The sequence below is a fragment of the Melospiza georgiana genome, chromosome 2, assembly GCF_028018845.1.
Source record: "Melospiza georgiana isolate bMelGeo1 chromosome 2, bMelGeo1.pri, whole genome shotgun sequence".
Lineage (NCBI taxonomy): Eukaryota > Metazoa > Chordata > Aves > Passeriformes > Passerellidae > Melospiza > Melospiza georgiana.
Window position 1 is genome coordinate 96,772,471 of NC_080431.1, and position 13,334 is coordinate 96,785,804.

Sequence of the window (13,334 nt, forward strand, 5' to 3'; positions counted from 1 at the left end):
GAGGCCGGATTGTTTTTTCTGAGATTTTCCACTCTGGATATTTCCATGGTGCGACCTCCTGTGTCTTTGGAACACTGATTTCCAAACCTGCCTTCTGCACTTCTGCAATCACACAGTCACGAGTTTCTTGCAGCTCCTGTGGTGTTGATGCCACAATGAGCAAATCATCCATGCAATGAATGATTTTCACCTTCAGGAATTTCTTCCACGCTGGTGATAACGCTCGTGCCACATACCATTGGCAAACAGTAGGAGAGTTTTTCAATCCCTGTGGCAAAACAACCCAATGGTACTGCTGCAGAGGTGTTTCCTTGTTGATACTTGCAACTGAGAAGGCAAATCTTGGAGCGTCATCTGGATGAAGCGGAATACTGAAGAAACAGTCCTTGAGGTCAATGACCACAAGCGGCCAATCTCTGGAAATCATTGAGACAGATGGAAGCCCCAGATGAAGTGGTCCCATGTCTTCGAGGACTTCGTTGATCTTCCTGAGGTCGTGCAACAGTCTCCATGTGCCTGATAGTTTCTTCTTGATGACGAACACTGGAGAGTTCCAAGGACTGTCTGTTGGCTTGATGTGTCCCTTCTGCAATTGTTCTTGGACCAGGTTTTTCAATGCACTCAACTTTTTTCGCTCCAGGGGCCACTGATCCACCCAAACTGGATCATCTGTTTTCCAGGTCAACTTCAGTGTGGCAAGTGCCACAGTGACCCCCACTAAAAATCCACCTCCAGCTTCGTTCCCCATTGTGCCAAAAGATCTCATCCCCATACTGTGATGGTCTTCTGCACAACAAAAGGACGAATGATCGCCATCTTGTTTCCTCATCCTGTGACAATGATAGAATTCTCACTCTGCAGACACTGAGAAACTTCCCCTATGCCTGAGAGAGATCCCAAGGGTGCAATCAAGCTCCAATCACAAGGCCAAAAAATGTAAGATATTACTGTGACACTTGCCCCTGTGTCGAGCATTCCTCTGACTGCTATTGTTCTGTCTCCACAAGTCAACTGACAAGTGAGAGTGGGTCGATCTCGGCCTATATGTTTCACCCATGCAACATGTTCCTTCAAAGGAAACTCTTCTTCGTCAAACACCGGCATGACCTGTTCCATGGCGTGTGGTGGCAAGGCGAAAGCTCTTGCTACCAGAGTATTTTCTGCCACAGTCAATGGTGGTCAAAGAGCTCTGGCTAAAACCGTCAACTCTTCATTCTTGTCTACTGAGATGACTGAAGGATAAACAACAACTCCAAGGATACTGTTTCTGTCTTGACCTATTATTAAGAACACTTTTCTCTTGGGTGAAGCCCCGTTGACACCTGTTGGTATCACTGCGTGACTTCCATCCAAGAAGCACGTTAACTTGGAAGCTGCCAATGTGCACTGCACTCCTGGTGGGAGGAGTTCTGGATCACTGGGAAGTCTGCTGAGGACTTTGCTGAGGGCGTCTGCTTGACGTTGTCCAATGACTGTCCTGCCTGCTCTTGTGTCATTGCCATCACTTGTGTCGATGCACACTGACAATGCTGTGCGCTCCTTTTGGTGTTTTCCGGACACGGCAAAGGATTTCCTTCCACATCCATCTGAGAATAACATTCCTTTGCAAGATTTCTTCCTCTCCCACATCATGGACAGAGTGGCCTTTCCGTCTTTGGCATATGCGTTTGCGCATGCGCTTGTACGTGCGCTTGTGGGCAGTTCTTCTTCATGTGTCCAAACGCCCCACACTTGTAGCATTGTCCTCCTAATGAGTTGTTCTTCTTTTGAATGCTTGCAAGAACTTTGTCCATCTTCTCATTCTGTTGTTGAAGCATTTTTTCCAGCACTTTGTCTTCCGACTGTCCTTTCACTTTGTCTTCCCATTCTCCTCGCAATTCTTCCCTTCACAATGGATGTAACATGCTGAGGTGTTCCCACTTTGCTGCATGCCTGCACCAACCCTGCCAAGGATGGCCATCCAGGGGTTGTGCTGATGACCTGCTGACAATCCAGGTTGGCATTGCCAAAGGCTAGACTTTCCAGGAGAGGTCTCTTCACTGCCTCATTGGTCCCCTGTTGATCCACAGCTTGTGTGAGCCAATATATGAATGATGAATATGGTTCTGTGGGACCTTGTCTGATGCTTGAGAATGGAACGTCTGGAACTCCTGCTGGAGCAATCTGCAGAATCGCTCTTCATGCTGCTTCCTTGATGTCATTCAACACTCGCCTTGGCAATCTCACTGCTTGTTCTGCTGGATTGTCATCTGGAGGATCCCCTGATAACTGTGACACTGTGAGGTTTGCGTTTGGCCTGCCTTGGTATCCATTCCTCAGCTCTGTAAGATACCTTCTCCACCTTCTGTCCCATATGAGATTTTGCGTGTCGGTGAGAATCATTGACACCAGGCATCGGATGTCATAAGGTGTAAAATCGTATATACTGAAAATCCCCTTCAAGAGCTGCTTAAAATATGGTGAATTCAGCTCATTTTCTCTGATGGCCTTGGCTAATTATTTGATCACATCGTGATCCATTCTGTCCCACCTTGGATTCTGACCCTAGGCATCGTATGCCACTGGCATTGTGAGATCTCCTGAACCTTGCAATAGGTTTTTTCTTTTGATAACTCTTTTCTGATGTGTTTCCAATCCACTGTCTTCACTGGCTTCTCTTCCTCTTCTTCTGGAAACTCCATTGGTATTTGCATGCACAGTGGAATTGTAGAAGTCATTGGTGTCTCCAAAGTCAACATCCTTTGCCATGATGAAGTCTTTGGTCTTGCACCCAAATCCGGAATCTGAAATTCTTGTGATCGCGCTTTCTTGGCTGTATCAAAAGATCACAGAAAATGCTTTGCTGCTTCCGCTGCTGAACACAGCCATGCTGGAATTATTCCTGATGCAGTGATGTGCACTATGTCTTCTTATGGTTATGCTTCATCTGAAGTGTCTTGAGCTTCATGAAATTCTGAAGCTGAAGAATACTCCATTTGTTGTGTTGTTGTTGCCTTCTTCGATGCCGCTTTCTTTTTGTATGTTGTTGGGAAAAATCACTGCCCCTGCCGGCTGCCCATTGCTGCGCAACCACGCCTGCCACGAGAGAGCTTTTCCCCCTCCCCCTCTGGTCCCACTTCAACCCCCCCTTCCCGACTACTGTTTGCCCTCTCCTGTGTCCCTTTGGCTCCTGCAAATTGGGAGGACGCGCCCCGATAACGGCACAGTCCGACTCCTAGATTTCGCTTGGGGACGTTTCAACCCTGAGCTCTCCCAGGAGTGAGATGGTGTCTGAGTCGGAGCCCGAAAACCCTGAAATATCTGGAGTTTCTGGGCATTTTGGAGGTACCGTGGACTTTCGGGGTGGTGGAATTGGAGGTGATGAAATTTCCACCTGATCCCCTTTTACGGGAGCTGTCTCCCCCAGGACATCTGGGACTAGAGCCAACCTCCTTCTCCGTCTTTGCTCCCCTCCCCTGTGGGAGTTTTAACAAGCTGCTGTTTGGCAACCCTCCTAGCTTTTGCTGAGGTTGCCTCCAACATCACCCTTGCTGGTGATAATAGTTTCATGGCCGTTTCATCCTTTCTAGTAGCTGAGTGATAAAGATGCCTATTAATTTCCTGCCAAAATCCCACCTTAAACAACACACATGTCTCCGAGTATGGATAATTACAGCGTACCCATGACAAACGATCCTTAAGTTCTTTCTTTGAAATTGCAATGGGATGTGCATCTGCCATGCCCTGTAAGGCGGACAAAATCCTTAACTGTTCTTGGGAATATGTGCCCTCCATGTTCTTGATTTTGACCTTCTTACCAAATTTGAATTGTCAGGGCAGTCTGAAGGTCCCTGGTCACCGGCCAGCAGTTCACAGGAGAGTGGATCCAGGGCGCCTTCTGGCTCCGCTCTGGACTGTTCTGCTGTGAGTCTGTTCGGCAGAAGTGGAGTGCAATGATCTCAAGAGTGGCTGCCGCTTCTTTGGCCTATTATTCAGGGCTGTTCTGGCTGCTTCCCAAGGAGACTTATCAGTGCCCTCCTGGGAGCGAGTCCAGCCTGGGAGCTGCCTGCTTCGGGCCCACCCAGGGACGCCAAGATCTCGGGTCAGCTGTCTGTTCTCAGCCCCGAGATATGTGGGATGGTTCTGCAGCAGCCCGCACTCTGAAGAATGAGTCTGGACTCTTAGCTTTTTCGGTCTTCAGGTTGTTTATTATTTCTTATCTACAAAATTTTCTTTTTGCCCAGCCAAGGTCTGCACAGCAAGGCAGCCACAGGCACTCTGACCACCCCCGAGGCAGTGTCGTCCTTTTATACTACAAACTACGTATATCATATTTACTTTTAATTTCCAATACCTATCACCTATGTTAGACAGTGCACTTCTATTCTAAACCAATCCCCAAGTGCCAACATCACAGCAGAAAATGGAGAACAAGAAGAAGAAAGAAGGACTAGATATGCCCTGATTCCTCATCTTGTCCCCATAACCCCTATACCAAAAATCCTAAAATCTACATTTCCATCAACCCAGCTCTAAAACTGGGTCCCAACAGGTGGCAAAGCAGAGTACAGATAACCAGTCTTTGTGCTTTGCAGATGCCCAGCTACTCCAAACTGAGAGCAGAGGCAGCTGTGGGATTCCAGCCACCCCCCTGCAAAGGGAAATAAGTGAGGAAAGGACAAAAAAAGACATGGCACTTCCAGTGGAGGTTGGGCAGCCTTCCCGAGTAAACAATGGCACAGGGACAGAGCAAAGACCAGGACGCAGAGTGACAGGTGATTTCAAGTGTGTGACAAAGCCCAGTACATGGGATCAAAGTAAAGGCCTGGGAAATAGGCTGGAGTCAGGAGTTAACTGTTTGGTGTATTTTCCAAAGTGAGGGACAAAATTATTTTCTTGTCTGTATTTACACCAAGTCCTATGCTATGTTTATATTTAGGTTGCTCCTGGCTGATGCTTTTAAAAGAGCTACAGGAGATAATACTGTTTAAGCAATGCAAGGATGCTTTGGAATTTTCCTAAAACCACAGGAAATTCAATCTCATAATATTTCTCATTTTACTGTCAAACGTGTGCAGGATTGGGCAGAAGGTGAAAAGATTAAATAGACTTCTCACACCTCTTACTATAGATGGGGGCTAAATGAGTGTTCCAAAATCACTCCTTTTTGCCCGACAGCTCCAAGCATCATTCCTTCACTATAGAGACCAGATGATTTCAAGAACCCAGCACATTACTCTGGGCAACCTGCTTTTGGTGGACCCCTCGCTGCAGGAGGGGAAGTACCACTGCTGTTCAAAACCTCTGTGACAATTCCATTGTTCTAACTTTTTCTGCCTCTTTGTGGCAGAGTCTGTTGTGTTTACTTTTACAGAAGAACTCCGAGGGACATGAAGACCTGAAAAACCATGATAACACTAGTGATGGACAACAGAAATCATGTTTTCCCTTCCCTTTATGGTAACACCAGGGGATGATATTACACATGACATGTAAATTAATTGAACTTGAATAAATTGGCTGTCACAATTAGAGATTTGATCAAATTACAGCAACCACTGCAGTCGTTCTTATTGGCTTTTGTGAACACACCAGCGGCTGCGATCAAACAAATTACCAAATTGGGAGAAGCTAAATGTAAATGATCACAAATTGGTAATTGATGCACTCAGTGCTACACAAAACAATGTTTCTTTGGCTCTCAGCTGTATCCAGGCGCAATTGTGGATGCAGTCAGTTTCTGCTTCAACTATAAGAGAAGGTGAAGAAGGCACTTTTCCCACTGAAATTTGGAAATTATTTTGGGACAGTGCCACTGACTTTGAAAGAGAATTCCAATCCTGGTGGAACCTAGTGAATTTTGACCTATGACCCCATTTGAAGCACCGACACAGCTTTTGTGTTAACCATACGCAATGCCTCAGTGCACTTGATTTTCCCTGGTTTTAGAGCATTAGAACTGAATTACGATGGAGCTATTCTCTGTCTTTCTGAACACAGAGAATGGGCCCATCAAATTGGTAAGAAATGGCAAACTGTTAAGTATTGCCCGAGAACATCAAGGGCTCATCTGTGAAAGCAATGCAATCATAGCTCAAGACATTTGTTTAGACACAGAGCAAAATATCTGTCATTTTGAAATTCGTCCTAACGAGACTTCTGAAACAGTTCTTATATACATAGGCAATAATGTGCATGCTTTAGAACCATTTGTGATTTTGTATTTGTAGAAAATGTTGTAGTAGATACTAAAAATCATTCAAGTTTTTGTGCTTGTAACTTTCCCAAGATTACAGGATGTGATTTCTCTTATGAAGCTCCAGTTACCTCTCACTACCTATTGCAATCTAACTACACACTGATTCACAAACTGATGCCTACTCCTATTGGGATGACTCTCACTTTGGTATGACAACTGCTCTATCGAGATTTAGTTGAAATCCTCAAGAAGATTAAGAAAAACGGACAGAAAACTGTGGTAACTCTTCATCACTATGTGAGACAGATACACTGTGTCATGGAAAGAGTGGAGGAAGATGCTGAGCACAAGTGGTGGGATACTCTTTTTTGGGTGGTCTCCTACTGCCATGAGTGCCTTGAACAGTGTGTGTCATCCCATTATTATCCTTTTGATTTTATTCTGTTTGGTTTTATTTTATCAGCAGTCCTAGTCGTTATGAATTAGAAGATGGTGAAAAGACAGCTGACAAGACTGACGTCTATAGTTAATGCACACAACTTGGCTGATGTCCCCTACACTGTGAACATCCCCAAGACATTTGACACAAAGCAATTATGAATTAGGCATATGTGTTTTAGAGTAAATCCTGATTCCTGTTTATGATTTTGTGAGAATTACTTTCAATTTTTAGTGAATTGTTTTAGAAAATTATTTTTAAATTATTGCTTGTATTATGATTTGTTTATTGCTTTTTGCTTTTGATTATTTGTGATTTATTTCAACAATTTAAAAACCGTTATAAAAATTATATTGTTGTAATTAATAATTTTGAAAATTGTTACAAAAATAATATTATTTTAATTAATCAACCATTTGTGAAAATTGTTATGATAATCAATATTAATTATGTTTATTGTCTCCCTTGTCCCCTTCTTTTTCCTATCCTTTCTTTTCCTCCTTTCTCTCTCTCTCTCTCTCTCTCTCTCTGTCAAACTGTCTCTATTTTTTCTGGGTTATGCTACCAACGTACGGCGAATCCTATCAGCGAGATTTCAGAGCCCTGCTGATGAAGATCCCTTCAAGACAATCGTGAGTCACAGAATCATGTGTGAGTCTGTCCGAAATATCCTCATCTGCCTCACGACCCTCATTGGGGCGACCACCGAAGAGAACACCACCCCCTCCATCTGAAAATCTCTGGCTTTGTAGGAGAAAGTTACACACACCAAAGGCCCTGAGACCTGAGAGCACAGTGCTAAGTTATTGTTTTCACAGGTCTTGTTTGCTGTATGATACACTGAGCCTAATGAGAAGGGGGCACCGTGCCCTGTTTGCAACAATAGCCTTGGAAGCTGTCCCACATCTTGGCATCTTGGCCTGGCTGGACTTCTCCTGAGTTCAGGAGGTCTCCCACAGAAGATCCTCACCTGTTTTACAACCACCATGACAGACAGAGTGGGATGTAAGGAGCCTCTCCATCAAAGACCAAGACATGAAACCCCTGTGTGAAAAGGCCCCTCTCCTCCTTCCAACGACTGGGACTGAAACCCCCAACCCGGGCAAGGTGTGTGGGGAAGGCAAGCTGACCAAAGCGAGATGTTTGCCTGCAGGATGCGACCACTGGACCACGAAAACAATGGCTCTCGTTTACTGCTGAGAACATGGACTATCTGTTACATCTATTCCTTATTGTATCTGTTTCTCCCCCGCTCACAATTTTCAATAGAGTTATCATAATAAAAATCTCTGAGTTAGCTAGATATTTTGAGATCTCCCTGACGTAACAGGTGGATCCTCGACTGGACTGGACCAAAGGACTTCGTCTCTACGTTTGGTAGCTATACCCCCCTCTTTCTCTCTCTCTCTCTTTTCTCTCTTTCTTTGTCTTTTTTTCTCCCTTAATCCCTCTCTCGCATTTTGCTGTGGTCATTCAATAAAGGTGCATTTGTTTTGATTATTACTGCAAATCCCCTGTGCCGTGTTGGTTCTTTTGCACCCTGAGATCAATCCATGAACCATCACGAACCCTGTTCAGAAGGACGGATCGTGACACACACACACAAGGCTGGATTATCCTGAGCCAGCCCAGGCCCCATGCAGCCAGACCCACTCTGCACCCCCATCTCTGGGGCAGGCTCTCCTGCCTGCATCCCCAAGGAACTGCTGCCTTCAAAATCTAGGAACAAAACAACACACATACAAAACCATTTCCATGAAGGAGGTAATATAAAAGCTGGTCTTCCATTGGAGGTCTCCAGGGGCAAATATGGAAAAATGCCTCCCCTAGAGACATGGTTTAGTGGTGGTCTTGGCAGAGCCAGGGCCATGGGACACTTGGCTTTATTCTGATCCCCACCATGAGTGGCTCATCAGCAAACTGCTCTGCCCAAAGAGCTGCCAAGACCTCAGGACAGCACAAGCAGATAGGTTTTGCCCCAACCATTTGTGGAATCACAGGGATGAGCAGTCCTATATGCACCTCCTCATTCGCTGCCTCCTTCTGATGCCCTCTCTGCCAGGCCCTAATGGAAGGAAAAGTGGGAATTTCACTTCTGAGGATCAGTGATTTGGATCTTCCACATTTTTACATACAAAGTCACCAAGGAGTATCTTAAAATATAACCAGCAGCAACTCAAGAGATTCAAGAGATGGGATTCAGTCCTCCCATCACCCCACTGCACCACTCTCCAACAGCAACACAAGGCACAGGGCAGGGGTACAAGCTCCCACAGCTCAGCCATGCACTAGGGAATCTCCACAACTGGCCCCTGCCAGCAATCTTCTCCAAAACAACCACCAGCATCTGACAATTTTTAAGCCACACCACCAATTCTTGAGGAAAGGCACCAAAAATTTACCTGACTGCACAAGCTAAGCAAATTTATGACCCCTGTGCAGCTGCTCCCACAGTGCAGACAGGATGGAACCAAGTTCTCCTGGTTCTCTACAACTGGGAAAAACCCCCCCAAGCACGAAGCACAGGGGAAGGTGAAAAGCCACTGCAAAGCCCGGGGCAGCAGTGCCGGAAAGTGGCACGAACCTGTGACAGAGCACCCACCCTGCTTACAATTCCATCTTTCCAGACAGATTTTTTTTCCACTTCTGTAATTTTTCATCCCCAGAAACATTAAAAGCCAGCACGGGAACAACAGCTGTGCCCCCATGGCTGCCCTCCTGCCCCCAGAGCCCGCACTGTCCCTGCCCCATGGGCCCTCCGAAGCTGCCAGTGCCACCCTGCCCTGTCCTCCCACACCAGGATCTCCCCCGCCCTAACACTCCTCACACCCATTTCCCCAAAGCTCTACAAGATCAAAGTGACCCAAAGTCGCCGCTGTCCCATTCCAGGGACCCTCCGAGCCCCTCAGCGCACATCCCCATCCCGTTCTCCCGGACCCCGCGGGCTGCGTGTCCCGTCAGGCCCCGCGGCGGGCCCGGCCGCGGCCCGAACCGGAGCGCGCTCGGGAGAGGCGCTGAAGGGGGGCGGGAGCGGCGGGGATCGGGGATCGGGGCTCGCGTCATTTGGGCGGCCGAGATCGGCGCCGATGGGGCTGGGCGGTGAGTCGGGACCTCTGGGGTCCCCCAGCTGGGTTGGGTAACGGCGTGGAGAGGCTGTGGGGCACAGCCAGGGCTTTAACAGGGCTGGGAAAGCGGAGAACGACTGGGGAGCTGCAGCGATAGCGGAATGGCGCTCAGGCGGTGTTCGTGCGTCTGGGAACACGGGCCGTGGAGCTGCGGGTGAGCACTTGAGGGCCCTGGAGAACAGGGCTGGGGCGTGTGGGTGGTACCCGGGTGGCAGAATGGGGCGTTGTGGGCTGAGCTGGGGGATTGTGACTCAGATCTGGGGGTTACTGCTGGGACGGGAACCTGAGGGGTGCTGGGGCAGCTCTGGGGGGCACTGAGGTGGTGGGGTGGGACTGGTGAGCTGCTGGATGGTACCAAAGCCAGGAGATGTCCAAGCTCGTCAGACTCTCCTCTCTCCCCACCAGGCACCGGAGGCATCCGAAGGGAAGTTACACTTTGGCAGTGCTGTCTCCAAAGGCTCCAGAATGGCTCCGGTTAAAATCAGCTGTGTGGTGTCCTTCTCCTCCCAGGTGCCTGGGGGCTCCCTCTGGGGGGCTGGGTGTGGGGCTGATCCCTCTGAGCTGCTGGGGTCTTGGAAGAGGTGGGTCAGGCCATGACAGGGTGCAGTACTACCTCACCTTGTTAAGCTGAAGGGCAAGGATTCACATCATTCTTGCTCTCTCAAAATGGGATGTTGTTCCTGTAGGTTACAGGAGAATTCCATGCTTCTCCCCATGTCCAGAACAAGCTAGAGCTGGAGGGAGGGTGTTTAGGGAGGGGTTGGTACCTGATGCTGTGTCCCTGGTGTGTGTGCAGGACCCCAAGTACCCCAAGGCAGAGAACCTGCTGAGTGAGGACAGCATCCAGCCCTGGCTTGGCTGCCCCAAGGCTCACAGCAGGCAGCTGAGTGTGGGGCTGTGACTGCAGAGAGCCAGTCCCATTGGCTGTGTTGACATTGACACTTCCCTGTTCCCCACTCCCGTGCAGGAGCCAGGGCCACGTCCCACAGTGGGGTCAGCAGCTCTGAGCCCCCTTGCCCCTGTCCTTCTCGCTGCTCCCCAGGGAACTACAGCTGTGACTTTCTGCAGGCTGAGGTGGGATGCTCCTCATGGCCCTGTGACCAGCCCTGTCACACCTTGGTGCCTACTGATGACACCAGCTGACTCAAAGCTGGACCAGAATCGCTGCAAGGTTCAGATGTTTTAGGAAGGTAAGGACTGATCCACAGGAAAAGGGCATGGAGAAGAGCTGTGGGCCTGATCGTGGGATGGAGCTGATTAGGGGGGATGGTGATGGAATGGGGCTGCCAGTAGGATGAGGCTGATAGGAGGGTGGAAGGACAGGTAGGGAAGAGGACAGGTAGACCAGGGGTTAGGATTGTTTATGGGCTCAAGAAAGCTGTACCAGCTCTGCTTCCCTGCCCTCTCTTGTGCCCATAATCCCCCACATGTCCTGGGTGGCACAGCAACAGAGCAACAAGCAGAGGCAGGAGTGCTGTTGGGCCAGTGGCCAGTGCTCTTCCCCACAGCAGAGCTCAGAGCCGACCATGGGGCAGACAGGGACCACAAGCTGTGACAGCTGCAGCTGGTCTGGAGCTGCACAGTTAAAATTGGCCATAACAGACCCCAACTTGACCAGCCTGGTAGATTAAAGAGTAGAGATAAACAAGTCCCTGGGTAAGACAGTGATAAGTAGGATTTGAACTCCAGCAGGGGAGCCCAGCCAGTCCCATTCAATCTTGAATGCAGACATCAGCTGGCCAGTGAGCTGGGTGGTGTTGAGACCCGAGCCAATCAAATGTTCAAGTGCAGGAGTTCTGAAGCCCCTATAAAAGGCGGTGCCCACCAATAAACTTTGTCTCTTGTTGCAGGAACTCAGTGTGTTCAGTCATGTGCTTGTCTCCAGAACTGCAGCTCACCTACAGCCAGCCCTTCAGTCCATGCAGCTGCTTTGAGCTCTGCTTCATCCGCCTGCACAAACCCCAGGGGCAGGAGCCTGACCGCCCACCACCACCCCTGGACACAGTAGGTGTCTCTCACACTTCCATCTGTCCCTCTCTATGTCCCTCTCCACCACTTGTGCCCCATGGAAACCCCTGGAGGTGCTTGCTGGGCTGAGCTAGGGGCTGTGCCCAGAGTGGTGGGCACAAGGAACCTCTCTCAATTGCCTGGGGCCTCTCCTTGTCCCACAGGAGGATGCTGAGCTCTGACAGACCCTGGTGCTCCAGCCCTGCCTTCACAGGACTTTCTTTCCTGAATCATGCATTTATATGGCCTGACATGGTCCACTCCATCCTGTCCCGGCACAGTGTGGCCTGGAGCCCCTTGAGGTGCTTCCTTGGAGCCCAAAGCCCCAGCTCCCACCAGCCTTGTCCTCCTGTCACCCTGGTTTTTTAAGATTATCTAAGCTTTCTGATGTTGACATTCTTGTAGCGAACTTTCTCATACACTTTCTGTAAATAACTCATTGTTTTGCATTCCTTTATGGAGGAGGAGAAAGTTGATGGACTGTTGGTCTGTCCAGTGTCATTGGAGAGGTGGCACTGTCACCCTCCCATCCACTGTCACTCTTGGACAACTATAAATCTTGGAGTCAGAAAATAAACTTCCCTTTTTTCTCCACGTTGAGAACAGCGGTGTGTGCTTGTGTTCTTTTGTGTCCAATAGCGACACTCTCCTGCAAGGCTGCCCCTCCCTATCCCCAGGAGATCCAGGGAGGAGAAGCAACTGAGGAGCCGCCTGTGGAAGCTGGATGGGGCTGCCTGGAGCCCAGCCCACCTCAGCCACTCTGCCTGGATGGAGCTGTTGACAACACAGAACCAGAACCAGGCACTGAGGCCCAGAGCAGGCACGAGCACCCTGGGGGGCATCACCTGGAGCTGCTGGCCAAGGATGTGGGAGGTCCTGCAGTGCCAGGTGAGTGAATCTGCACAGCTGTGTCCTGGGCTGGCTCCCAGCCACTGTGGGCAGCAGGGCAAGGGGGGAATTCTGCCCCTCTGCTCTGCTCAGGTGAGAGCCCACCTGAAGAGCTGCTCCAGCTCTGGGACCCCCAACATCAGAAGAGTGTCGAGCAACTGGAATGAGTCCAGAGGAAGCTGTGGAGATCCTCTTGGGGGCTGGAGCCCCTCTACTGTGGAGACAGGCTGGGACATCCAGGGCTGTTCAGCCTGGAGATGAGAAGGTTCTGAGAACTTGGAGCCCCTTCCACTGCCTAAAGGGGCTCCAAAAGAACTGGGGAGGGACAATAGCCTGGGAGGACAGGACAAGGGCGAGTGTCTTCAAATTGACAGAAGATAGGGTTATACGGGATATTACAAAGAAATTCTTCCCTGTGAGGGTGGTAAGACACCAGCACAGGTTGTTCAGAGCAGCTGTGGCTGTCCCATCCCTGGAAGTGTTCCAAGGCCGGGTTGGATGGGGCTTGGAGCTACCTGGTCTAGTGGAAGGTGTCCCTGCCCTTGGTGGGGGGGGCTTAGGAGAAGATGAGCTTTAAAATCTCCTCCAACCCAAACTGCCCTCTGCCTCTGTCATTCCTGCTTTTCCCCAGGCTCTGCACTGGATGTGCCTGCTGCTCCCTTGAGTACGTGCAGGCAGCTGGACAGGCACTGTGCTC

At 49.4% G+C, this 13,334-nt stretch overlaps 1 protein-coding gene across 1 annotated transcript; it reads left to right on the forward strand.

Annotated features, from left to right (window-relative positions):
• Nucleotides 1-7,603: 7,603 nt before the first annotated feature.
• XNDC1N (XRCC1 N-terminal domain containing 1, N-terminal like) lies at nucleotides 7,604-12,786 on the forward strand. Its single transcript, XM_058045573.1, is given in 5 exon segments — nucleotides 7,604-7,622; nucleotides 9,461-9,716; nucleotides 10,376-10,690; nucleotides 10,795-10,932; nucleotides 12,427-12,786. Coding segments are annotated over 4 exon segments (681 nt in total). The 3' UTR covers nucleotides 10,886-10,932; nucleotides 12,427-12,786.
• Nucleotides 12,787-13,334: the final 548 nt, after the last annotated feature.